General features: G+C 43.3%; 1 protein-coding gene across 4 annotated transcripts; it reads left to right on the top strand.

The window, feature by feature from the left end:
* Positions 1 to 493: 493 nt before the first annotated feature.
* cmtm6 (CKLF-like MARVEL transmembrane domain containing 6) lies at positions 494 to 26,409 on the top strand. 4 transcript variants are annotated; one of them, XM_079504377.1, is made up of 7 exons: positions 586 to 627; positions 2,114 to 2,160; positions 4,257 to 4,325; positions 5,921 to 6,099; positions 20,934 to 21,116; positions 22,411 to 22,509; positions 23,404 to 26,409. In XM_079504377.1, the coding sequence occupies exons 4-7, from the start codon at positions 6,052 to 6,054 to the stop codon at positions 23,590 to 23,592; spliced, it is 519 nt and encodes a 172-aa protein (XP_079360503.1). In that variant the 5' UTR covers positions 586 to 627; positions 2,114 to 2,160; positions 4,257 to 4,325; positions 5,921 to 6,051; the 3' UTR covers positions 23,593 to 26,409. The 4 variants fall into 4 exon arrangements, with proteins under 4 accessions (XP_079360502.1, XP_079360501.1, XP_079360504.1 ...); XM_079504376.1 differs by lacking the exon at positions 2,114 to 2,160 and having other exon boundaries at positions 494 to 671; XM_079504378.1 differs by lacking the exon at positions 4,257 to 4,325 and having other exon boundaries at positions 552 to 627.
* Positions 26,410 to 27,733: the final 1,324 nt, after the last annotated feature.

The raw sequence follows: 27,733 nt of genomic DNA, 5'->3' as shown, positions 1-27,733 counted from the left end.
TTGTTCTTTGGTTGACTTTTTTGATTACGTTGGTTGCCATTTTATCACCGGAAAGATTGGCCTCCAGGATGGAACCTATAGGTAGGTAATTTCATCTTTTCGTGTGCTAATGTTTTTCCCTTTTTGAGGGGTGCTAGACCTTCCTATAGCCAGCTTTCTGTGTCTGCGTACTATAGATTTGAGGATAGAAATCACACCCGTGTGAAGTGAGGGGCGCTCTTATCATCGTACATCATCAGACACATATGACGTAAATTCTCCATTCTTTGTCAATGGGAATTTAGTGTTTGTGTAAGATGAAAATGTACACTAATAGCTGAATATAGGAGGGGGAAATAGCAGATCTACAAGCTCACAACACGTCGCGACGCCACAAATAATGGTTCAGTTGGTATAAACAAAAACGTTTGGGAATACCACACTGTACCACCTGGCTGGCTTATTTCTCTCACACGATCTGGCAACACTTGTGGACTCTGTGGAGAAAGAAACTGCCAACACAGGCGACACGCGGAAATTCAAAATAAACGAACCACACAGTCACACACACACCGCAGCAGCACTGGAGAGACAAAGTAACGCACATTCCGATCTGACCAAAGTAAAGATCAATACTACAAACACTAGGTTAACAGGAACATCGGTTGAAAGAAAGAATACAACACAGAACGGTGAGTCTAGGCTACACCGTCTGAACGCCCGTGAGTTTGTTTTGAGACGTTTCTTCTTTTGCAAAAAACGAAACCGTCTCTTTTTTTGCTCTTCTCGGAGCTAACAAACAGCGGAGGGTGAGGACGGTTGTTCTTTTTGTTTGTTTGTTTGTTTGTTTTGTAGCTGGGTCTGTCTACAGAAAAGCGATTATAATATATAACCTTTATTCAACCGATCTTCTATTTAACTACACGGCGCAACTGAGATGGAACATCTATTATTGTTTCTGTTGCCTTTACGATCTATTCTAACGTAGGCTATACATCGTAAAGGCAAGGCGTTGACCCTATGCTGGGCCTAAAAACTAGCCAATCTGCAAGCTCACAAATATACAATGAGTCGCCGCCATTGTGAGCTTGCAGATCGGCTAGTTTTTTTGGGCGAGCGACACCCGTTTCCATTTCGGTTTGTTGACGTTGTTATTACATAGTTATTGGCGTTATACGTATAGCCTTGGCCCATGACGTTAAATAATTTGATTGATTTCTTTATTTAAGTGTCTCGTGACTCGTGCTTTCGAAGAAGCCCAGCCCATATATGGGCTTTAATACAGGACACTTTTTACAGTTTACATAAACAATGACTAGCCTACTACAATACTACTACAATAATACTACTACAATGTTAATGATAGGCTACTGTTGAACATGTGCTTGTTGTGACTTATTGCCTAAATGTTGCTTGTATAGCAGACAAGTTTCATTTTCGGTTTCGTGTTTAATCAGCCTGCAACTTTGGCTATGAGCTGCTCGGTATTCGGAGAGAGAGGGGGGAGGGAGGGAGGGGGGAGAGAGAGAGAGAGGGGGGGAGGGAGGAAGGGAGAGAGGGGGGGAGGAGAGAGAGAGAGGGGGGGGGAGGAGAGAGGGGGCAGGGGGAGAGAGAGGGGGGAGGGAGAGAGAGAGGGAGGGAGGGGGGAGAGAGAGAGGGGGGAGGAAGGGAGAGAGAGAGAGGGGGGGAGGAGAGAGAGAGAGGGGGGGAGAGAGAGAAGGGGGGAGGGAGAGAGAGAGGGAGGGGGGAGAGAGAGATAGGGGGGGGAGGAAGGGAGAGAGAGGGGGAGGCTGGGGGGGAGTAGGAATGCTAAAAGTTTAAACACCAAAGTACCGAAACAATGTATAGGCTGAATATAGGAGGGGGAAATAGCAGATCTACAAGCTCACAACACGTTGCGACGCCACAAATAATGGTTCAGTTGGTATAAACGAAAAGGTTTGGGAATACCACACTGTACCACCTGGCTGGCTTATTTCTCTCACACGATCTGGCAACACTTGTGGACTGTGGAGAAAGAAACTCGCCAACACAGGCGACAAGCGGAAGTTCAAAATAAACGAACCACACACACACACCGCAGCAGCACTGGAGAGGCAAAGTAACGTACATTCCGATCTGATCAAAGTAAAAGATCAATAACAGGAACATCGGTTGAAAGAAAGAATACAACACAGAACGGTGAGTCTATGCTACACCATCTGAACGCCCGTGAGTTTGTTTTGAGACGTTTCTTCTTTTGCAAAAAACTAAACCGTCTCTTTGTTTGCTCTTCTCGGAGCTAACAAACAGCGGAGGGTGAGGACGGTTGTTTTTTTGTTTGTTTTGTAGCTGGATCTGTCTACAGAAAATCGATTATAATATATAACCTTTATTCAACCGATCTTCTATTTAACTACACGGCGCAACTGAGATGGAACATCTATTATTGTTTCTGTTGCCTTTACGATCTAACGTATACATCGTAAAGGCAAGGCGTTGTCCATATGCTGGGCCTAAAAACTAGCCAATCTGCAAGCTCACAAATAGACAATGAATCGCCGCCATTGTGAGCTTGCAGATCGGCTAGTTTTTTGGGTGAGCGACACCCGTTTCCATTTCGGTTTGTTGACGTTGTTATTACATAGTTATTGGCGCTATAGGGTAGCTCTGGACCATAGCGTTATAAGGACATTCTTTAACGTCATGGGCCAAGGCTATACGATTGATTCATATAGCCTTGGCCCATGACGTTAAAGAATTTGATTGATTGATTTCTTTATTTAAGTGTCGTGAGAGAGGGGAGAGAGAGGGAGGGAGGGGGGAGAGAGGGGGGGAGGGGGGAAGTAGGAATGCTAAAAGTTTAAACGCCAAAGTACCGAAACAATGTATAGGCCACTAGGCCTACTTATCTGAGCTATACGGCTATGTAACTTTTAATGAATACAATGTCATTTTGTCCAATCTGTACGGTAGAGTATGTTAGTACAATATAACTTCTACATTTTAGGCCATGTCAAAGGTCATATCTCACTCACCTAGACACAGGCTCTGACACGCATTTTGACTTGAAGCTCTATTCAGTATTTAAGTCCGACGTCATTTTGTAGTGCTACGTTACGTCCGGGTCCAAGTGGCACCAGCTCCCGTCCGCATCTCATTGTAAATAGAATATCTAAACGTGTGAATCTTTTTACAATGACGTTATTTTTCATAAAGGAAGCCATTGAGGGTTAAAATGGGTCTTAATGCTTCCAACTCGAGTAGAATTATTAATGTTTTGTACAATTTGTCCATGACAAAAAAAATATATGATGTGGAGACAAAGACTATTATTATCATTATTATTGAAGGTGGTAACAGTCCATTTGCTCAGTAAAATATTTCGGGGGCATATTTAGAATGTTTGCAGGCTTGAGTATGTTGAATCTAGTTTGCATTACTGAGGATTTAGTTGACACAATGAAATAAAATGGCGATAGTATTCCGTGTGGGGCAGACGGCCTGTCACAGCCAGATTTGGGAGAGCAGCGCAGCTTTGTTTTTGCGAGGAAAGCGGTAAAATTAGACTTTCGTGGTTGTTTTCGTCTCAGGTTTAGTCCGACGGAGCGTCACAGTATAACTCTATGGGGACACAAAAGCGACACAAAAGTAGGACCCGGAAGTATCTCAGGAGGGGGCGCTCACGTCACAGCTAAAATACTGAATAGAGCGTTGCAGTCCCGCCCCCTTTCATGACGACACCAGGCCCAGGAAATAGTTCCCAACACATTTCTCCCATAGACATTTCAAAACGTATTTATTTAAAGACCTTTATAAGCGTCATACAAAGCCAACTCTTGTCGTGACAAATCATGACAACAAACACAATATTTTGGACCAAACAAATAATTACAAAGAAGAAAAACAACAAAACAAAGTGTTGTAACCTGCCGTGTTCTTCTTCTTTCTAATTATTTGTTCAGCCCGAAAAATTTTGTTTGTTGTCATGCTTTGTCCGCGGCGTTAACGTCTTTAAATAAATACTTTCTGAAAAGTCTTATGAGGAAAATGAACAGGGATTTATTTTCCGGGTCTCTCGAGGGGGCGGGACTGCGACGCTCTATTGGCTCAATGGTAAAAAAAAATGTCAGCACTTTCACAGGAAACCGGGTTCAAATCCCGGAAGGGGAAAGTAGATTTAAAGGGGAATTCCACTCATTTCCAACATTGTACTGTCACATTAATATACCTTAGAGCTGTTGTGTACAACTGTGCATGGAAATAATGAAAAAGTCCCCCCATTCTGTGTTCCCTAGAACTGGAGATCTGAAAAAGATCAATAACATGGTGAGACACATCTTGAAGTTGTCATCAACAGCTCTAAGGTATATGAAAGATCTCAATAAAACACTTTCAAAGTGTTTTATTGTATTTGTTTCCATCATGGCCCATAGCACTTACCCTACCCCCCTTAGACAGCACTTCTTAGACTTATATAGCATTTGAAACAGACTTATAGCATGTCATGTAGACAGCACAATAAGTGCATTGTATGTAGTCATAGCACTTCATAGTATATATGTACAGCATAGTATAGCATATATGTATAGTTTATATGTATAGTGTCATTATATAGATATGTTCTAGTTATAGTTTATATGTATAGTGTCATTATATAGATATATTCTAGTCACGTTCTTAGCTTACGCATGTTTCGCGATAAATGCATTTTACATATGTGATGTATTCCCATGCTTTTTGTTCTTGCTTAATGTAAGTCGCTCTGGATTAAGAGCGTCTGCTAAATGCCTAAATTGTAAATTGTAAATTGTGCAACATGGTCATTATTTTGAATAAACGTATAATCAATACATATCGATATACATATCGTATCGTGGGCTCTGTCGTGTCGTATCGTGATACATATCTATCGTCAGATTGCAAGCCATATCCACCACTAATCGATACAGCATGGAATTGTGGACAAAAATCGTATCCAACGGAAATAAATGATTCTACGTCTCGGGTCTGAGAGGTTCATGATATCATCAAACGGTGGCCCGTGGCTCAAATGCAGAATAAATAATGGACATATATATTATGTCAACACATACTGTGTGTGTATATATATATATATATATATATATATATATATATATCGATATGAAACAAGGTTGAAAACCCCAGGTCTATGACAGGGTTTAACCCATTTTGATCTGAGATCAGATTCTAAAAATCCTGACCGTTTTCAGAAAAAGCTATGTTTCTATGTCAGTCGTTCTTCGATTTTTCAAAAATAGCAGACCCACAAGCTCGTAGCGCGCCACTCGGTGGCATAACATAATGCTAACACCACCTTTTGGTGTTAGCATTATATATGAAGTATATGAAGAAAAAAAGTGGAATGTCCGCACACGATATAGTTCTGCTCCCCGTCTTTTTTTAATTTCAACCTAAACACAACAACGTTTCTCAACTTTGAGAAAGCCCGGAGGGGCGAAACGTGCGGACATTCCACTTTTTTTCCTTCATTCAGTCATTTATTTTGGGGTCCAGCACCGTATTCTGAAACTGGGATGTGCATATCGTTTTCCTTCTTTACATAGGGGTTTAAGTAGAAGAGTTGTACAACAGTGTTTCAGTTTAAGAAAGTGTTTAGAAAAAATGATAAAATATGAATTAGAAGGTTAGATATAAGTGTTATTTTGTTTCCTCAGCGTTGTCTTTGTTGTTTTTTTCTTTCTTTTCTTTCTTTTTTATTTGATGTAATCATGTAGCATCAATTAGATGTTTTTTTAATGATAGGGGCAGGTATAAATAAGATTTATCTTATTCCTGCTCCTTTTCTTTCTGGTATGGAATATGTAAAAAAAAAAAAAATGAATGAAAAATGAATATGATCATGTAAAACCATAACTGAAATGAAATAAATAAATAAATAAGTATATTCCATTCTGGTGGTCCATTCTGTCCCGTCCAGGTCCATCATCATGCAGGAGAGTAACGGCGGACCACCCCATGTGTACAACACGACCACGACCACGGAACCTTCCGAGGCCACAGAAGAACCACCCGAGCCCAAGGTCCCGTTGATCTCGTTCGAGGTCCCTAATGACATTACTGTCCAGGCGGAGATGTCTGATCAAAGTGGTTGAAGTGGTACGTACTGAGTAGAAATTAACCCATTTGACCTGAGATCAGATTCTAAAAATTTAGAATTTTTGATTTTGAAAAATGACAGTTTTGTGAAAAAGCTATGTTTCTATTTCAGTGGTTCTTCGATTTAAAAAAAATAGCAGACATGCAAATTCCCATAGAAGGGAGGAGCTCGTAGCGCGCCACCGAGTGGCGCGCTACGAGCTCCTCCCTTCTACGGGAATTTGCATTTACCTTAGTGGCGACGTCAGGACATTAAAAAGTGCACCTCCTTTTTTTTCAGTGTTGCCATGTCCCCTTATTATAAGCGAGTCGACTTTAGGCTTGTTTTTCTGTGTAGTTGCTTGTAAATATTTGTGTTTGGGATTTTGAGGGGGGGGGGGGGGTCTCGTTTCTAAAGTGCAGTTGCTTATTTGTAACCTGACTCCGCCACATTGCGGACAGTATTGAGTTCACAAGTTCCCTCCTCCTCCTACCGGCATCTGGGTCTCTCTCTCGAGCAGAAACGATCCGCAGGCTGATTTTAGTGTCATTTTCGGGGTCCTTGACATGAAAAAGTTTGGGAACCCCTGTGCTAGACCATGGTATGCACCAGCGCCGGTTGGTTTAGACTGGTTAAGACTGGTTTATTAACCCATTTAGACCTAGAAATGTCTTCTAAATCCTGACAGTTTTCTGAAAAAAAAAAAATCTATATCAGTGGTTCTCAAACATTTTCATGTCAAGGAACCCCCAAGATTATATGTATTTGACCGCCGACCCCCATCTGAAAATATGTAGTTCCAGGGACCCCGCCCCCCCCCCCCCCGGAAGCAAAGATTTGAGTTAAAAAACGTTCGCTCCGAAAGAATATATGATGTACGCCACAAAATGTCACGATTTTTTTCCAAAAAAAATAGCAAGACCTACACGCTCGTAAACAAATGGCAGATCTACAAGCTTATAGCGCGCCACCAAGTGGTGCGCTATAAGCTTGTAGATCTGCTATTTTTCAACAGCTAAAGCATAACATAATGCTTAATACACCAAAAGGGGTTCCCGCCCAAAATGGGTTAATGGATGGTGGCATTCCACATTTTGGTGGCAGAGTTAGTAGAATGAGAATTTCGGAAATTTCCCCATGATCAACAGTAATAGCCTACATTGTACGGCTATTACAGTATCGTCTAATAGTCCAGGGCTGCGCGATGTATCAATTTCAGCGATTTGGCATCGCATAGTACACATTATGCAATAGTCCCCCTGCAAATGGTGCATTGTACTGTAGCTAGCTACGGCAAATTGAGTCAGTCAATCACATGGTAGGCTACTAAGATAATTGTACTTGTTCCTAGAAAAGGAAATCTTGCAAGCTTCCCGTTTATTCATCGTGACTAAATCTGGAAGGAAAACGGCATACGCTCCAATCTGATACACACGATTTTAAAATACTTTTAATTACTTTTAAAGCTCTACATGGGCTGGCCCCGCTGTATATCATCGACCTACTACCTCCTAAAACCAATGTCAGCCCCCTCAGATCCTCCAACAAAGGTCTGCTAGAAATACCCGCGTCCAAGTTGAAAACGAAGGGTGACCGGGCTTTTGCTGTGGTAGCTCCTACCCTATGGAATGCCTTGCCCCTGGCATTGAAAAATGCTGAATCAGTTGACTGTTTTAAGAGACTCCTAAAGACTAATTTATTCCGTAAATATTTCTCCCATGTACCTTTGACCTGATTCATTTTATAGCCCTATGTCTTTGTTCTGCCTTGTTTGTTTTTGTTTTGCTCATTTATATTGTCACAACTGTGTTTCTATTTGTTTTTACTGTGTAAATTGTTCAGCACCTTGTAGCTTTGCTTCGAAAGGTGCTTTATAAATAACATTTACTTACTTACTTACTTACTTATGCATACTGTGTTCACAGAGGTGTCGAAAGCAGTATCAAACTGTCACCCTCTAAAATCACCCCGATCACCTACGTTTGAACATACGAGTAATTAAGCAATATTACACGAGAGGGTGTGGTTTAACGTGATTATTGCATCACGACAGTGATGTGGTCCGGAACGAGACGTAGGATTGGGCATCACTGAAGTGGTGCCCAATCCCCAATCTCAAAATATGTTGTTCCAGTGACCCCCCCAGAAGCAAAGATTTGAGTTAAAAACATTCGCCCTGAAAGAATATACATTCAAAGATTTGTGTCACATTTCATGATTTTTCAAAAATAGCAGATCTACAAGCTCGTACATATAGCTTGTAGATCTGCTATTTTTCAATAGCTAAAGTATAACATAATGGTTAAAACACAAAGGGGTTTCCCGCCCAGAATGGGTTAAATATGCACCTGAGGAGGCTTTGGAATAGCGACACTGTCGTTGCATATAAGACAAATGCACTTGTAATGGGGGGGGGGGGGGGGGGGGGGGTGGAATAGGTAGGTTTTTTTTATTTTTAATGCTACCGACGTTTGCACAGAAACACTCTTGAAAACAAAATATTGCTGCATTGTGGGTTTGACTGAGCTGACGGTCCCTTTTTATGTCAATCAATCAAGTCAAGTTAATTGAAGTGGCACAGATGCCAAAAAATACTTTTTTATATATTTAAATTAAATATTCTTTAGGAGGCATGTCATGTGATCTACCTAGCAAAGCCTTTGTGATCTACTGGTAGATCGCGATCTACCTTTTGGGCACCCCTGCAGTACGGTGTCTCTTGGGACAACAGTAGCCTAGCTACGTTATAAATGTTTAATTTGTCTTGGTGGTAGTTCTAGTGTTGTTGTTGTTTGACTCTGTAGGACAGACATACAGACAGAGTTGTTTGACTCTGTCAGACAGACAGACAGACAGACAGACAGACAGACAGACTTGTTTGACTCTGTAAGACAGACAGACAGACAGACAGACAGACATAGTTGTTTGACTCTGTAAGACAGACATACAGACAGACAGACAGACAGACATACATACATAGTTGTTTGACTCTGTCTGTCAGACAGACAGACAGACAGACAGAGTTGTTTGACTCTGTAAGACAGACAGACAGAGTTGTTTGACTCTGTAAGACAGACAGAGTTGTTTGACTCTGTAAGACAGACAGACAGACAGACAGACAGAGTTGTTTGACTCTGTAAGACAGACAGACAGAGAGTTGTTTGACTCTGTAAGACAGACAGACAGACAGACAGAGTTGTTTGACTCTGTAAGACAGACAGACAGAGTTGTTTGACTCTGTAAGACAGACAGACAGAGAGTTGTTTGACTCTGTAAGACAGACAGACAGACAGAGTTGTTTGACTCTGTAAGACAGACAGACAGAGAGTTGTTTGACTCTGTAAGACAGACAGACAGACAGACATAGTTGTTTGACTCTGTAAGACAGACAGACAGAGAGTTGTTTGACTCTGTAAGACAGACAGACAGACAGACAGACAGACAGACAGACAGTGGAGTTGGCCAGTATACAGAGCAGCTGGATGGAAACCACACGTTTCCCAGTTCAATCCCATCAGAGCTTCCCCAGAGATAGTGTTGAAGTGTCCTTGACACTGTCTGAACCCCTAATTGCTCCCGACGAGCAGGTTGGTACCAGCCGTGCATGGTTTCCTCTGTCATTCATGTGTGTGTGAATGTAATGCACAATATATGTAAAGCGCTTTGGACAAAAGCGCTATATATAAATGCACCATTTGCCATTTACAGACAGACAGACAGACAGACAGACAGACAGACAGACATTTAGAGTCCTATGCACATGAATAGAACCAAGGTTTTAACAACTTAAACCCTCTATACCTGCCCCACCCCCACACTGGGCCCCGGCCGCAGGCATCATCCCTTTGTCCCCTCCTCCACGCCAAATATCTTCGCCGAAAATAGCCGATCTGCAAGCTCACACAGGTCCAGACCGTTAGGAATGCTAGGGTTTTATGTGTGTGTGTGGGGGGGGGGGGGGGGGGAAGTAGTCCTGTTGTGGTTTGTCGCTCGCTGACTCTGAGACACAGTCTCTTTTCAGGAGCTAATCGGCGACACGAGTCTCTCTCGCAGATCAGAATAAAGCGGCGGTTCCAATTCAATGAAGTTTAATTGGATAATACGTTGCATGCCAGAGGTTCCCGTTTAACCCATTTAGGCCCTGCGTCGAAATTTAAAAAAAAAGTCTTCTAAATCCTGACAGTTTTGACTGAAATACCTCATGTTGCTGTATCAGTGGTGCTCAATATTTCATGTGAAGGACCCCAAAAATGTTATTTAATTGGCCTCCGACCCCCATCTGAAAATATGTTGTTCCAGGGACCCCCCCCCCCCCCCCCCCCCAGAAGCAAAGATTTGAGTTAAAAACGTTTGGAAAAAATATATTCCAAATTTGCGCCACATTTTCACGATTTTGCAAAAAATAGCAGACCTACAAGCTCGTAGCGCGCCACTCGGTGGCGCGCTATGAGCTTGTAGATCTGCTATTTTTCAATAGCTAAATTATAACATAATGTTTTAAAACACCAAAAGTGGTTCCCACCCAAAATGGGTTAATGAGAAATAAGGTTTTATGTACAAAAAAAAAAGAAAAGAAAGAGAAATCTTCTTTTGGAGGGACTTAAGTCAGATAGCGGTGAAAGAAAACCCTTTTGGCTTTTTGTGATTTTGTAAATAATGTGCTGTTCAGGTTGGGAAGCAGGGTTGTAGAAGTGTTTGCGAGGACACGTGTGTGTGTGTGTGTGTGTGTGTGTGTGTGTGTGTGTGTGTGTGTGTGTGTGTGTGTGTGTGTGTGTGTGTGTGTGTGTGTGTGTGTGTGTGTGTGTGTGTGTGTGTGTGTGTGTGTGTGTGTGTGTGTGTGTGTGTGTGTGTGTGTGTGTGTGTGTGTGTGTGTGTGTGTGTGTGTGTGTGTGTGACTGTGTGTGTGTGGTTTCACCGTTTCTTCGCCTCAGTCTGTCTTGTCCTCTTCTTAACCCATTTAGACCTGTAGGCCGATTCTTTAAAACAAAATGCAGTTTTACAGTTACAGAAAAAAAATCCTGTGTTTTCTAAATCAGTGTTTCTCAAACTATTTCATGTCAAGGACCCCACAAAAAAATATTTGTAGATATGTTGTTCCAGGGACCCCAACGGAAGCAAAGATTTGAGTTAAAAAAAACGTTCGCTCTGAAAGAATACATATTCAAAGATTTGTGCCAAAGTTTTCCAAAAACAGCAGACATACAAGCTCATAGCGCGGCACCGAATGCTTAAAAAACACCAAGAGGGGTTCCCGCCCTAGAAAGGATCTTTCTGTCAGTTTGTTATGGAGGAACTGGAGTTTATTGTTGTTGAAGCGGTTTGTGGCCAGACGCAAAGCAAAGCAAGGCACATTCAACCACTGTGCTTAAGGCGCGATAATCAGTCAGAAATTAGAATGGTGTGTTTATCACTCCCACGCCATCCTCCCGTCGACTTCACGAACGTTCACTTCACTGCAACCGGTTCCTTCACCCCCCCCCCCCCCCCCACCCTCATCCATATATCCACCAGCATGCGTGTTGTTGCACTGCAAAACATGCGTAGGGAAGGTACATGTATTGTTTTTTTTTGCTTGTAGGTCGCCTGTTTTCAAAATAGCCGATGTTTAGGGTTAAAGCAGTGACACTGATTTGCATGCTATATATATTAACACATTAGGCTTACGTCTTTTTCAGAAATGACTTTGGACACGTGGAAAACTTTAAACATGCAGAGTGACTCATTACTTTACCTGGGTAACATCATCTTCTGATACTTGAATGTACGGAGCCCCCGAATGGCCAGCTTAACCCATTCTGGGCGGGAACCCCTTTTGGTGTTCTAACCCTTCTGGACGGGAACCCTTCTTGGGGTTCTGTACAGTATGTACAGCATTCAAAAATTTAAAAACTTTGATGCTGCTATATACATTTTTGAAGTTTTTCAGAAAGCTTAGGTCAGGATTTTTAGAATCTTTTTATTTATTCGTTATCTCAAGATAACAAATTAGTATTTTGTGGCCACAAATTAATCATTTGTTATCTTGAGATAACAAATTGTTATCTTAAAAAATGTAAAAGAAAATCTACCGGTATTTAGATTTGTATTATCGTGAGAACGATGGGCTTCCATTATCGCATTGCAAACTTTTCAGGAATTGAAAGCCTGGTAGTTTCTATTAATATAGAACAGAATCAACCATTTGCTTGGGTTTACTTGGGTTTGTTGCCGTGGAAAGTGCATTAGCTTGTAAAGTTGCGGTGGGTGAATGCTTCCAGCAGACCTCAGTGTGGGGGTGTGTAGTTTAGTTTTTAACCCATTTCGGGCGGGAAGCCCTTTTGGTGTTTTAAGCACTATGTTATACTTTAGCTATTGAAAAATAGAAGATCTACAAGCTCGTAGCGCGGCACCGAGTTCCGCGCTATGAGCTTGTAGGTCTGTTATTTTTGAAAAATCTTGAAAATATAGTGCAAGAATATATATTCTTTCAGAGCGAACGTTTTTTAACTCAAATCTTTGCTTCATGGGGGTTCCCTGGAACTACATATTTTCAGATGGGGGGGGTCGGTGGCCAATTACAGATAATTCTGGAGGTCCTTGACATGAAAAAGGTTGAGCACCACTGACATATAGAAACATAGGTTTTTCAGAAAACTTTTAGAATTTAGGATTTAGCCTCGGGTCTAAATGGGTTAACCATGGCAATGTGGAGAACATGTTGGACTCTGGAAGGTTCTGGAAAAACCGCTACACTACAACTACACCCAAAACAAGCCTGGTTGTGCACGCGCACGCACACGCACACACACACTGACCAGTAGTCATCATACATAACATTGTTTTAGTAAGTAAGTAAGTAAATGTTATTTATAGAGCACCTTTCGAAACAATGTTACAAAGAGCTGTTTTAGACCTGTGGTTCTCAACCAGTGGTCCTATTGAGGGGGTTCCAAGGTGGTCCCCATGCAGCTAAATTATGGAGAGTTGATAACCAAATGGACCCGGGTCTTTAACTCATTAGTTAGTGGGTAAATGGTGCATTTACAGTATATAGCACTTTTTTTATTCAAAGTGCCTGGGGGGGGGGGGAGCCCACAGGGATCGAACTGGGAACCTCACAGGTTTTCCCATCCGGGTCGTTCTGCCGGCCACTCTACCCGCTGAGCCACTGTTTGCCGCCCCCTGGTTTATACTGTTTAACCCATTTAGACCTGAGATCAGATTCTACAAAATTTGTCTTCTGAATCTTGAAAGTTTTCTGGAAAAAAAACATGTTTCTATGTCAGTGGTTCTCAAAGTTTTCCATGTCAAAGGACGCCCCAGAATTATCTGTATATGGCCGTGGACTCCCATCTGAAAATATGTTGTTCCAGGAACCCCCCCCCAGAAGCAAAGATTTGAGTTAAAAACGTTCGCTCTGAAAGAATATATATTCAAAGATTTGAGTTAAAAACGTTCGCTCTGAAAGAATATATTTTGCGCCACATTTTCATGATTTTTCAAAAATAGCAGACCTACAAGCTCGTAGCGTGGCACTCGGTGCCGCGCTATGAGCTTGTAGATCTGCTATTTTTCAACAGCTAAAGCATAACATAATGCTTAAAAAAAATACCAAAAGGGGTTCCCGCCCCCAAAATGGGTTAAAATCCTGTTTGGGGGAGTCGACTGACTGACTGGACGCCCCCTTGTGATGTTTTCAAACCTCACCGTGACCCGCCGATGTTCAGCTCTGCCACATTGTTTAGGAGGAACTGGCCTAGAGTCAGATCTTATCTCTCACCTCTCATCTGTTTTATCCTAATGTCAGGACGTCACAACTGGTCTAGAGTCAGATCTTATCTCTCACCTCTCATCTGTTTTATCCTAATGTCAGGACGTCACAACTGGCCTAGAGTCAGATCTTATCTCTCACCTCATCTGTTTTATCCTAATGTCAGGACGTCACAACTGGCCTAGAGTCAGATCTTATCTCTCACCTCTCATCTGTTTTATCCTAATGTCAGGACGTCACAACTGGTCTAGAGTCGGATCTTATCTCTCACCTCTCATCTGTTTTATCCTAATGTCAGGACGTCACAACTGGTCTAGAGTCGGATCTTATCTCTCACCTCTCATCTGTTTTATCCTAATGTCAGGACGTCACAACTGGTCTAGAGTCGGATCTTATCTCTCACCTCTCATCTGTTTTATCCTAATGTCAGGACGTCACAACTGGTCTAGAGTCAGGTCTTATCTCTCACCTCTCATCTGTTTTATCCTAATGTCAGGACGTCACAACTGGCCTAGAGTCAGATCTTATCTCTCACCTCTCATCTGTTTTATCCTAATGTCAGGACGTCACAACTGGTCTAGAGTCAGATCTTATCTCTCACCTCTCATCTGTTTTATCCTAATGTCAGGACGTCACAACTGGCCTAGAGTCAGATCTTATCTCTCACCTCTCATCTGTTTTATCCAACGTTAGGACGTCACAACTGACCTAGAGTCAGATCTTATCTCTCACCTCTCATCTCTTTTATCCTAATGTCAGGACGTCACAACTGGCCTAGAGTCAGATCTTATCTCTCACCTCTCATCTGTTTTATCCTAATGTCAGGACGTCACAACTGGTCTAGAGTCAGATCTTATCTCTCATCTGTTTTATCCTAATGTCAGGACGTCACAACTGGTCTAGAGTCAGATCTTATCTCTCACCTCTCATCTGTTTTATCCTAATGTCAGGACGTCACAACTGGCCTAGAGTCAGATCTTATCTCTCACCTCTCATCTGTTTTATCCTAATGTCAGGACGTCACAACTGGTCTAGAGTCGGATCTTATCTCTCACCGCTCATCTGTTTTATCCTAATGTCAGGACGTCACAACTGGTCTAGAGTCAGATCTTATCTCTCACCTCTCATCTGTTTTATCCAACGTTAGGACGTCACAACTGGTCTAGAGTCAGATCTTATCTCTCACCTCTCATCTGTTTTATCCAACGTTAGGACGTCACAACTGGTCTAGAGTCAGATCTTATCTCTCACCTCTCATCTGTTTTATCCTAATGTCAGGACGTCACAACTGGTCTAGAGTCAGATCTTATCTCTCACCTCATCTGGTTTATCCTAATGTCAGGACGTCACAACTGGCCTAGAGTCAGATCTTATCTCTCACCTCATCTGTTTTATCCTAATGTCAGGACGTCACAACTGGCCTAGAGTCAGATCTTATCTCTCAGACTTATCTCTCAGACAGACAGACAGACAGACAGACAGACAGACAGACAGGCAGACAGACAGACAGACAGACAGACAGACAGACAGACAGACAGACAGACAGACAGACAGACAGACAGACAGACAGACAGACAGACAGACAGACAGACAGACAGACAGACAGACAGACAGGGGGTGAACCAAGGTGCAGATTAAGTTGGTGATGAGCAGAGCGTGATGTCTTAGCTTCTCCACCCAGAGACACATCTGGTGAGAAATGGAGAACCGGGGGGGGGGGAGGGGGGGGGGGGGGAGTGAAAGTGAGGTTGGGTTCTGGTCAGTTGGGGGTGTGTGTGTGTGTGTGTGTGTGTGTGTGTGTGTGTGTGTGTGTGTGTGTGTGTGTGTGTGTGTGTGTGTGTGTGTGTGTGTGTGTGTGTGTGTGTGTGTGTGTGTGTGTGTGTGTGTGTGTGTGTGTGTGTGTGTGTGTGTGTATATCTGAGCACAGGGCTTAGTCGACTAAAACTATAATTTACCTAAACTCTACCCTGTCATTCTTGACTGTGTAATCACGGGGCGTGGGATGTTAGGAGGATGGGTAGATGGTGTAATCATGGGCCGTGGGATGTTAGGAGGATGGTAGATGGAAGAGTTGAATGGAATACCAGCAGCAGTACTTAAGAGGTCTTGGTAGGATATGAATGTCCGTCGAATACATTTTTTTTCACAGAGGAAAACTACAGTGAATAAAAGGAGATCCATTAGAACTAAAAGGACAAATCGTTTTACGTTTGGTTGCGCTCGGGTGAGCTTGTAGATCAGGCTATAGAGCGCCTAAGTCCTGACATCTACTCGCTCATCCCCTGGTTCTGCCCGGTTCACGGAAGTCATTTCTCTATGGAGAATAAACTGGGCTCATCTTAAAATCGTTTCATATAAGCGTTGTGGTCCAAAAATAAACAAGTTGTCTCGGCGTTATTGTCAGGGAGGTGTCTCTGTATCGTTCTATTGTCAGGGAGGTGTCTCTGTATCGTTCTATTGTCAGGGAGGTGTCTCTGTATCGTTATATTGTCAGGGAGGTGTCTCTGTATCGTTTGCGACCGTCGCTCATATATGATACAGTCTGTTTCTAGTGAAAATTTAACTAATTCAGTAGCAGTAACAATAGTGTTTTCTGTTCTCTCTGTCAGTTGATTCATCATATCTATATGAGTGAAACGGCCGGGATGACATGTTTATTTTTCAAACACAGTTCTTATATGAGGCCATCTAAAATCCCCCTATGGGGATTACAATGCAAATAAAAAGTACACAAACCTGTGGATTTGCGCCCTCTACCGATATCAGATTTCGGTGCTCTATGGGGTATTCGCGTGACATCGATATCACACTTGGAAGTTATGCGGGAGAGTAGTAGCCAGAAAGTCGTTTTTTGGCCAAACACAAAAGTGGAAAGTCCTACAGTATGTGTCCGATGTGATTGCATTAAACAACGTTAAACTCACTTTGCCACTTGATCTGCCACTCGATTTATGCATGCTATGCCCTCTATTTTCAGCATGCAATCAAGTCTAAAATCAGGCATTATTACGACGCCATCAAGCCGAAACACATTTTAGTCCACTAAATCGACTTTAGATTTAGTCGACTGAAATCTTCTGATATTTAGTCAAACTAAAAACCTAGACTAGACTAAAAGTAAAACATTTCAGATATTCTAAAATATGATGTAACGGAATCTTATTCAAAAGACTAATATGACTCAAACTAAATCAAAGTACTGCTGTCAAAATCAACACCGGTTGCTGGTCCACTACCCTGGCTGACACACGCACGCACACACGCACACACGGACGCACGCACGCACGCACGATAATGCATAACAATAGAGTCCCGTGGCTATGATTTCTTGAGAAGAAAGGGGTAGTGTGTGTGTGATTCACAGAAGAGCAGGAAGGCTATGGCGAGTGGTGTCGCTTTCTCTCTTACCTTCTGTTGCAACATTTGTTTGAGGTTAAGTGGAAGTGTTTCGTCACCTTCCCCTTGCATCAAACTCTCCAATCACATACTGTCTGTCTCTCCTACGCTGTCTCCCTCTCAGCTGTCCTACTGTCTCTTTCATACACTGTCTCCCTCTCAGCTGTCCTTCTGTCTCTCCTACACTGTCTCCCTCTCAGCTGTCCTACTGTCTCTCCTACACTGTCTCCCTCTCAGCTGTCCTACTGTCTCTTTCATACACCGTCTCCCTCTCAGCTGTCCTTCTGTCTCTCCTACACTGTCTCCCTCTCAGCTGTCCTGTCTGTCTCTCCTACACTGTCTCCCTCTCAGCTGTCCTACTGTCTGTCTCGCCTATACACTGTCTCCCTCTCAGCTGTCCTACTGTCTGTCTCTCTACACTGTCTCCCTCTCAGCTGTCCTACTGTCTGTCTCTCCTACACTGTCTCCCTCTCAGCTGTCCTACTGTCTGTCTCTCCTACACTGTCTCCCTCTCAGCTGTCCTACTGTCTGTCTCTCCTACACCGTCTCCCTCTCAGCTGTCCTACTGTCTGTCTCTCCTACGCCGTCTCCCTCTCAGCTGTCCTACTGTCTCTTTCATACACTGTCTCCCTCTCAGCTGTCCTTCTGTCTCTCCTACACTGTCTCCCTCTCAGCTGTCCTGTCTGTCTCTCCTACACTGTCTGTCTCTCAGCTGTCCTGTCTGTCTCTCCTACACTGTCTCCCTCTCAGCTGTCCTACTGTCTGTCTCGCCTATACACTGTCTCCCTCTCAGCTGTCCTACACTGTCTCCCTCTCAGCTGTCCTACACTGTCTCCCTCTCAGCTGTCCTACTGTCTGTCTCTCCTACACTGTCTCCCTCTCAGCTGTCCTGTCTGTCTCTCCTACACTGTCTGTCTCTCAGCTGTCCTGCTGTCTGTCTCTCCTACACTGTCTCCCTCTCAGCTGTCCTGCTGTCTGTCTCTCCTACACTATCTCCCTCTCAGCTGTCCTGTCTGTCTCTCCTATACACTGTCTCCCTCTCAGCTGTCCTACTGTCTGTCTCTCAGTTGTCCTACTGTCTGTCTCTCCTACACTGTCTCCCTCTCAGCTGTCCTACTGTCTGTCTCTCTACACTGTCTCCCTCTCAGCTGTCCTACTGTCTGGCTCTCCTATACACTGTCTCCCTCTCAGCTGTCCTGTCTGTCTGTCTCTCCTATACACTGTCTCCCTCTCAGCTGTCCTACTGTCTGTCTCTCCTACACTGTCTCCCTCTCAGCTGTCCTACACTGTCTGTCTCTGCTCAGCTGTCTAGCTGTAACCCAACATACGGTGTGTGTGTGTGTGTGTGTGTGTGTGTGTGTGTGTGTGTGTGTGTGTGTGTGTGTGTGTGTGTGTGTGTGTGTGTGTGTGTGTGTGTGTGTGTGTGTGTGTGTGTGTGTGTGTGTGTGTGTGTGTGTGTGTGTGTGTGTGTGTGTGTGTGTGTGTGTGTGTGTGTGTGTGTGTGTGTGTGTGTGTGTGTGTGTGTGACCGATTAAATGAGATAGAGAGAGAGATGCATTCTGGGAAAAGGGCTCTGTCACTATTTGAATATAAATCATGACATCAGAGTTAAAAACCACAAAATACAGCTTTAGTTTTTTTACTGCATGCTTTTTTATGTTGAAAGCGTCTTATGTCTGTCCATTTTTACATTTTATAACGGTACATCCTGACACACACACACACACACACACACACACACTGGCAACTTGCTGTGTTGTATTTAAGTGTCGTTCGCACAAACAAACACCAGATTTTTCTCTTTCCCCCAAATGAATACACACACAAAGCATATATGAGTCAAATAAACACAAGCCAAAAGACATCAATCACAAACTCGTGCTCCTGTGGTTATAGATAACATTCATATACCAATCATTGTGGCATTGATTATTGATTAGTCTAACCCATTTAGGCCTGACGTCGAAACAAAAAAAGATTTGTGCCGCATTTTCACGATTTAAAAAAAAAAAAGCAGACCTACAAGCTTGTGGCGCGCTATGAGCTTGTAGATCTGGTATTTTTCAATAGCTAAAGTCCATGACAAAGTCCTCACAGGCAGCCGACACATTGCAGAGCTGCAGACCTAGTGTGTGTGTGTGTGTGTGTCTGTCTGTGTCTGTGTGTGTGTGTGTGTGTGTGTGTGAGAGAGAGATCCATGTAAGGATTGATCACCTGTGTCTACTTCTCCTGCTAGTAATACATGTGTGTGTGTGTGTGTGTGTGTGTGTGGGGGGGGAGCTCTGCAGATAGACACTATACCATAGTCTCTCTTTTAATAAACTGAGCTTATGATTTAGGCTGACATTTGGGTGGGGGGGGGGCTTGGAGGGGGTCGTTAATTTTTTAACCCATTTAGGCCTGACGTCGAAATAAAATAAAAAAAGTCTTCTGAAAGAATATATATTCAAAGATTTGTGCCGCATTTTTACAATTTAAAAAAAATACCAGACCTACAAGCTCGTAGCGTGCCACTCGGTGGCTTGTAGATCTGCTATTTTTCAATAGCTAAAGTATAACATAATGCTTAGTTAAAACACCAAATGGGGTTCCCATACAAAATGGGTTAACACACATTTCCTGTCATTCTCTCTGTTCTTGGCTTGCTGTGGAGCCAGTGGAACTGGAGGTTCAGATAAGAACTGATATTTATCCTACCTGTGTGTGTGTGTGTGTGTGTGTGTGTGTGTGCGCGCATACACGCATGAACAAGCACACTAACACCTACAAACCTTGTGTTGTTTCACACACAGCCATTAACACAACATGCACGGCATGCTGTTTACAGTGTGTGTGTGTGTGTGTGTGTGTGTGTGTGTGTGTGTGTGTGTGTGCGTGCGCGTGTGTGCGTTCTCCATGGGGAAGCAGCCATGCAGGTTCCTTCCTGTTGCTAACACCCATTTGCAGACACAACCCCCCTCTCTCTCTCGCACACACACACACACACACACACACACACACACACACGCTCACACACAGCTGTGGTCTGAGTCACATAACGCACTAGGTTGTTAATAGAATATAAAACATACACATCATTTTCATTATTATATTCTAAGCGGTTTTCTTAACCACCTGAACGGTGTGCATTGTTTGTCTCCTTATTGGATATCCCAACCTGACAATGTATTCATTGATGCTCTTTATTTATGCTTAATTAATCCATTTGGACACGATATTCTACAAAATGTCTTCTAAATAAACAGTTTTCTGGAAAACCCATGTTTCTGTGTCAGTGGTTCTCAAACTATTTCATGTCAAGGACCCCCAGACATATATGTATATGTATTTGGCCGCCAACCCCCATCTGAAAATATGTTGTTCCAGTGACAACCCCCCCACCCCCCCCAGAAGCAAAGATTTGACGTAAAAACGTTCGCTCTGAAAGATTATTTTCAAAGATTCACGCCACATTTTCACGATTAAAAAAAAAAATAGCAGATCTACAAGCTCGTAGATCTGAGCTTGTAGATCTGAGCTTGTAGATCTGAGCTTGTAGATCTGAGCTTGTAGATCGTGTCGATGAAGTTTATTTTATATGAACTGTGTATATATATGACAATAACGTTGAGGTCTGTCCGGTGCTCTCCCCAGCTCCTGTCCTTCCAGCTGTATGAACTGTGTATATATATGACAATAACGTTGAGGTCTGTCCGGTGCTCTCCCCAGTTCCTGTCCTTCCTGTCCTTCGTGCTGGAGGAGATAGTGACCACCTGCGAGAGCTGCATGCCGCTCTACTTCTTCGAGTTTTTCAGCTGTTCGGCCTTCATGTTCACGCTGCTGCTCCTCGTCCTCCTCGCCACCAACCTGCACACCAGAGTGAAAATGACAATAAACGTCTGGGCCAAAGTGGTACGACCTCCGACCTCTCTCTCTCTCTCTCTCTGTGTGTGTGTGTGTGTGTGTGTGTGTGTGTGTGTGTGTGTGTGTGTGTGTGTGTGTGTGTGTGTGTGTGTGTGTGTGTGTGTGTGTGTGTGTGTGTGTGTGTGTGTGTGTGTGTGTGTGTGTGTGTGTGTGTGTGTGTGTGTGTGTACGGTGGACTCCATGTTGCTCCCTGGAAGGAAAGAAACATGCGCAATTGAGACCAAGGAAGCTGAATGCGGAAGTGTTGGCTGCATATAGCCCATTGCGCATGTTTCTTTCCTTCCAGGGAGCAACATGGAGTCCACCGTACGGTCTTCGCTTCCTAACCTTATTTAATTAACCTTGGTGTAGCCTGGGAAGCATTCCTTTTTTCGGGTCCGGTCGGGAGCGGACGATATCATTACGTCATGTTGTAGTCATTGTTTTGTAGTCATTAGGATGATATCGCTACGTCATGTTGTAGTCATTGTTTTGTAGTCATCAGGATGATATCGTTATGTCATGTTGTAGTCATTGTTTTGTAGTCATTAGGATATCGCTACGTCATGTTGTAGTCATTGTTTTGTAGTCATCAGGATGATATCGTTACGTCATGTTGTAGTCATTGTTTTGTAGTCATTAGGATGATATCGCTACGTCATGTTGTAGTCATTGTTTTGTAGTCATCAGGATGATATCGTTACGTCATGTTGTAGTCATTGTTTTGTAGTCATTAGGATGATATCGCTACGTCATATTGTAGTCATTGTTTTGTAGTCATCAGGATGATATCGTTACGTGATGTTGTTGTAGTCATTGTTTTGTAGTCATCAGGCCGAAACCATCAAACGGATTTTTCCCAATAAAAGCAGCAGGCTACGAGAGAACGAGTCACGCTTGTATTGTTATTCTTCCGGTTTGACGGAAAGGAAGTTCCAGATTGATGGTTGCGTGCGTCCGTGCGTCCGTGCGTGCGCGCAGGACTATACTCACTAGTGCATTTTTTTTAAATTATGTTTTGATTATTAATTTTTTCCACAGAATCAAATGTTTTATGATAAGGACAGATGGGTAACACAGCAGACCTCCGTCTGTTGTAAATGGTTCATTCTCGTATCAATTAATGATTAATTTGTTTGTGTTTTTGTTTTGAGCATCTCTAGTCTATGCGTGTTTGTTTGCGGTTATAAATCCTCTAATCGTAGACTAAAATATGGTTAATATTCATAGTTTACGGTCGGACACGTTTGAAAAGGGTTTACTGTAAGTAATTAACGTGTGTGTGTGTGTTTTTTCTTTCCAGGACTTTGGGTACACGCTGGGGATGGCTGTTATGTTCCTGTGCTCCTCGATGGCGTTCGCTATAAAGAACGAAGGCACTCTCATCGAGCATGCTGCAGCGGTGAATATATATACATTCTGATTAACTGTCGCATTCAAGATTTTGTTTTTTATCACTATCGGGTCTCAAATGCTCAATAAATAGTGATGGACGGTGGCACAGTCGGTAGTGCTGTCGCCTCGCAGCTAGAAGGTCCTGGGTTCGATTCCCGCTGGGGACGCTGTGGGCGCTGGGGGGCGTGTTCCCTCCTCTGCGTCATCATTGCCCATACCCGAGACGGGGTTGGCGAAAGGGCCTTTCTGTGTGGAGTTTGCATGTTCTCCCCGTGTCCCCTAGGGTAGGTACCCTCACATGTTCTCCCCGTGTCCCCTAGGGTAGGTACCCTCACATGTTCTCCCCGTGTCCCCTAGTGTATGTACCCTCACATGTTCTCCCCGTGTCCCCCAGGGTAGGTACCCTCACATGTTCTCCCCGTGTCCCCCAGGGTAGGTACCCTCACATGTTCTCCCCGTGTCCCCCAGGGTAGGTACCCTCACATGTTATCCCCGTGTCCCCCGGGGTAGGTACCCTCACACGTTCTCCCCGTGTCCCCCAGGGTAGGTACCCTCACATGTTCTCCCCGTGTCCCCCAGGGTAGGTACCCTCACATGTTCTCCCCGTGTCCCCCATGGTAGGTACCCTCACATGTTCTCCACGTGTCCCCTAGGGTAGGTACCCTCACCTGTTCTCCCCGTGTCCACTGGAACAACGAAACAATGGGGGTCGGCGGCCAATTACATATAGTTTTTGGGGGTCCTTGACATGAAAAACTTTGAGAACCACTGACATATAGAAACATAGGTTTTTTTTTCTGAAAACTTTTGTAGAATCGCCCTCTGACCTCAGGTCTAAGTGGGCTATAGACGTGTGTGGTGTCTGTTTTATAACCCCGTGTGTTCTCTGTGCGTCTCCCAGGCGTTTGGCATCATGTCCAGCATGGTGTTTTTCCTGGACTTCGTTGTGTTGGTCCGAACGGCAGACCATCCCTGGAGGAAATGGGATCCGAAGATGCCGCAGGACGACGGCGAAGACGGGGGCGAGCCCGAGGCCGAGCCCGAATCGCAGCGGCTGAACCCCCTGCCCAACGGCACCGGTGGCGAATGACATACACGCGCGCGCACGGCACAAAACACACGCACGGCACAAAGCTCACGCACACAACACACACACACGCGTCTGCGCGCGCGCCCGGACCGCATACAACAACACCACGTACACACACAAACGTTCACGCTAAACATACACGTACACACGCAAGCACGCACGCACACGCACAGACACACGCACACCCACACACACACACACATACAGTAGAAGAACAGAATCCCGATAGAAGGTTCAACCCTGTTACAGAACCTATAAGAAACATTTCTTGGCCATGTTTGAATACCGGGGGGGGGGGGCAAACAAACATTCGCCTTAAATAGCCGATCTACAAACTTAATTGCAAAGGGTCACGTTTTTTTGCGTCGCGTTGGGGACTTGTAGATCGGCTATTTCTGTCAAAGACATTTTGGTGTAGAGAGGAATGCTAACAGGCCATGTACAGAGCTCTGGGGGACCCCGTGTCGACTGAGCACAATGGGGTTCGAGTGGTTTTTAAGTCCACTAACTATTATAGTGGTCATGACAATCACTTTTTTAACACGTTTTTAAACGAAATGTGTAGACCCACTGCATATTCTACTTTTTAAACAATCAATATTTTTTACTATGCTGAGGTTTTGGAACTCTAATGCCCTCTAGTAGTGTAGTGTATTCACATCATAACAGTCTCCAGTACATATCCCAGTTCATAATTATAATACCACAACAGTCTCCAGTACATATCTCAGTTCATAATTGAGTACCACAGACGAATAACATTCTTAAGTCCACACTATTGATCCCTAATGTATAAATGATAGATAAGGGGTCAGGACAACGAGGCCTTTTCGTGGAGGGGTCAGTCTGAAATTTGGACTTAGACTGTTTTTCGTCTGTGGTACTCAATTATAATACCACAACAGTCGCCAGTACATATCTCAGTTCATAATTATAATACCACAACAGTCTCCAGTACATATCTCAGTTCATAATTATAATACCATAACAGTCTCCAGTACATATCCCAGTTCATAGTCAAATGTAGTGAACTGGGAGACTGTTATGATGTGAATGACGGGTTCGTTCTGTGTTGTTGTTGTTGTTGTTCAAGCCACTCCCTCCTCTCACACGTAAACAAAGAGCCTTCTCGGATCTCTTCTTTTTGTGTTAATCAGCTTTTTATTATTTGTGCCTGTGTGTCAGTGCCTTTGCGTGTGTGCCTGCGCGCGTGCTGCTATGACGAGATAACCGTTCTATTCACTGTCTTCTATCAGAACACCCTGTTCATTTGAAACGGTTTTGTCCTGTCCTGTCCTGTCCTGTCCTGTCCTGTCCTGTCCTGTCCTGTCCTGTCCTGTCACATCAAAGCATATTTCTGTCGTGGAACCTATAGTTTGCTTTGATACTCCAGCCACGTGTAATGACATGTACTTTCATATTGTCACATGTGTAATCCTGTTTTTTTTTTTTTTTTTTAATCAACAGCCAATACTGTATATCGGCTAATCAATGATGCTTTGTAAAGGCTTAAGGAGAATTCTGGACTGGCACTTGTCTCACCGTAATCTTTATTATATCCATTAACCAGTGGTAAGGCGGGGAAAAACAAAACTATATAAAAAAACCATTTCTAGTGCTCCGTAGCTCTGAGCATGAAGGTGGCGTTTTTCGGCAGTTTGCCTTTTACGACAACTATGTGGTGACATATCTGACATTATAAAAGACAGATGTGTGTGTGTGTGTATATAAAAAAAATAATTGTTGGAGAATTTAGCGATAAGCCCGCCGTGCGCACTCGGAGCTGAGGTACGCTCGTCGCTCGGGATGGATTTTTTTATTTTTATTTTGCCACTGGTTAATACTTAAGGTAAAAAAAGAGGGCTAGTCCGGACTTCTCCTTTAAACCTAAACAATTCCATGCCTCTATAGATGCATACATTCTAGGAATCTGGCTGTGCATCCTGTCTGTCTGTCTGTCCCGGTTCTATGCCCAAATAGGGAGATGAGTGACGTCATATAGTGTTGACATCATAAATTGCTCGGAACGGAACATGAAGTTTGCCTTTTATAACGTCCTGCTGTCCATGTAATGAAATTTTTTCGTACAAGCTCTGCTTTATCTATCAGCTTGTCCGGCATTTCTGTGTTATTGCGCTGAATTTTGTCGCGTTTTTTTTCTTCAGATTTCGGTACCCATCATTGGCCGGGTGGTCGCGTGAGAGAAATAGGCTCAACGTCGACCTCTCCCTCCCTCCCTCCCTCCCTCCCACTTTGTCTCCCTCTCTAGCTGTTGCTAAATCTACCAGACAGGCGCTGACATTTCCTGCTGTCGGCCGGCGTCTTTTCCGGGTCTTTAGACAGCTGGTGGATGGAAATTAAGCTCCACCCACCACGCGGCTGTCTGCCGCGGTGGCAGGCGTTTCTGGGAATCTGGCCGTCGTGGCATTCAGCCGCGTGGGTGGAGCTTCTTTTCCATCCACCAGCTGTCTAAAAACCCGGAAAAGACGCTGGCCGACAGCAGAAAACGTCCGCGGCTGTCTGCTCAGGTCTGGAAACGCTGTCTCTCTCTCTCTCTCTCAATTTAAGAAATGCTTTATTGGCATGATAAAATATGTCTTACATTGCCAAAGCATACATATAACATAAAACAAATGATTGCATTGCGTATACGGGGACAACAGGTGAATAACAAACGTCCTCTGTTTTCCGCATTGTTTTGTTCTGTACGTGTTTTATGTTTTGTTTTGTTTTTTAGCTTGCTTGTTTTTATTTTTTGCGAAATGTCTGCCATGTTGTATGAATGAAACATTCAGTAAAAAACCAGGCCGTGTTGAATCGCGAGTCTCATTTCATTTTTTTTTTAATGAAGAAAACATTTACTTTGTGTGATGTCGTGTCATTTTGGCTGTCTGTGAACATTGATTGATCTTATTCCAGACTATTTAAGTTAACCACTTGAAGCCCCATACATGGCTAGTGGGAAATAGCCGATCTACAAGTTCACAGCTTGTAGATCTTCCCTATTTTGTAACAATTTTATAACATTGTATCATGTTACACGTACATCTATAAAAGTACATTATCTCGTATGTTCTAGAAACATTACTTATGTTAACCTGGCGAGTTTGCATTTGATGTCTGTGCAATGAATTGATCAAAAGCACAGATTTTTTTTATTGTAGAAAGAAAAATCAATTTGAGATATAATAGTTGTTATAATAGTAGCCTATGTCAGGGAGGTTTTCATGAGACACTGTTTATTAAAATATTTTTTAATTTAAAATGTTCCTTGTATTTGAAGAGCAGTACTCTTAACGGTCTATGTTTAAACCCTCAGGCTAGCACAAATTAGTCAGTTTGCATTTTAAGAGATATTCTTTAACTCACTGAAGAACCTTGAAATACATGTAGACAAGTCAATCAGTGTTCTGCTAGTGACATCTGGTGGTCTTATCATGTTACCGCCTCTCCCACTGCCAGATGGACACATTCTAACTAAATAAACACGATAAATTCGAGAATACTGTTCTAAACTTAGCCATTCAATATGTTTAATCGTTCCAACCTTATTTATCAATAGTAATCAACAGCCTGGCTCGGGAGCATTCACTGACAGATGGGTAGGCCTGTCAATGAAATGGATATAACATTTATACTAAAGATGGCCATTCCTCATGTAATGAAGCATATGCGGTAGCACATTGTAATTGATTGATTTAAATATTTATTAACAGTTTGCAGAATTACAGTACATTTCAAGCACAAAGTCAATACAAAGACTTAACTGTGAGTGGACGACCCAATTAAGCATTACTCTTGTTTACAAGAGGGTCCACCATGTTCAATTCATCAAAACATTTAGAGACGTACAAATTGACACTTCTATATAGTCAAAGAACAGAACAGGAATTCATCATAGAGGTAAAAAGGGAAAAGAGACATATACAGTGAGGGGAAAAAAAGGGGGGGGGGGGCGATTCAGATTTTTACAGGGGCCAGTTTCGAATTGCAGCCGTCCGCATGTGCCCTTTGAGAGCGGTTTTGAAGGAGTCAAGGTCTTTGCATGTCTTAATGACTGTTGGTAGGGCGTTCCACATTTTGGTGGCATAGGAGCGAAAATAATTTAGTCCCTTGTTTGTGCCGAATCTGGGTTGTACAT

Source organism: Electrona antarctica, assembly GCF_951216825.1.
Source record: "Electrona antarctica genome assembly, chromosome: 6".
Classification (NCBI taxonomy): Eukaryota; Metazoa; Chordata; class Actinopteri; order Myctophiformes; family Myctophidae; genus Electrona; species Electrona antarctica.
The sequence above is the reverse complement of the archived record's forward strand: the minus strand, read 5'-3'. Positions and strand labels throughout refer to the sequence as shown.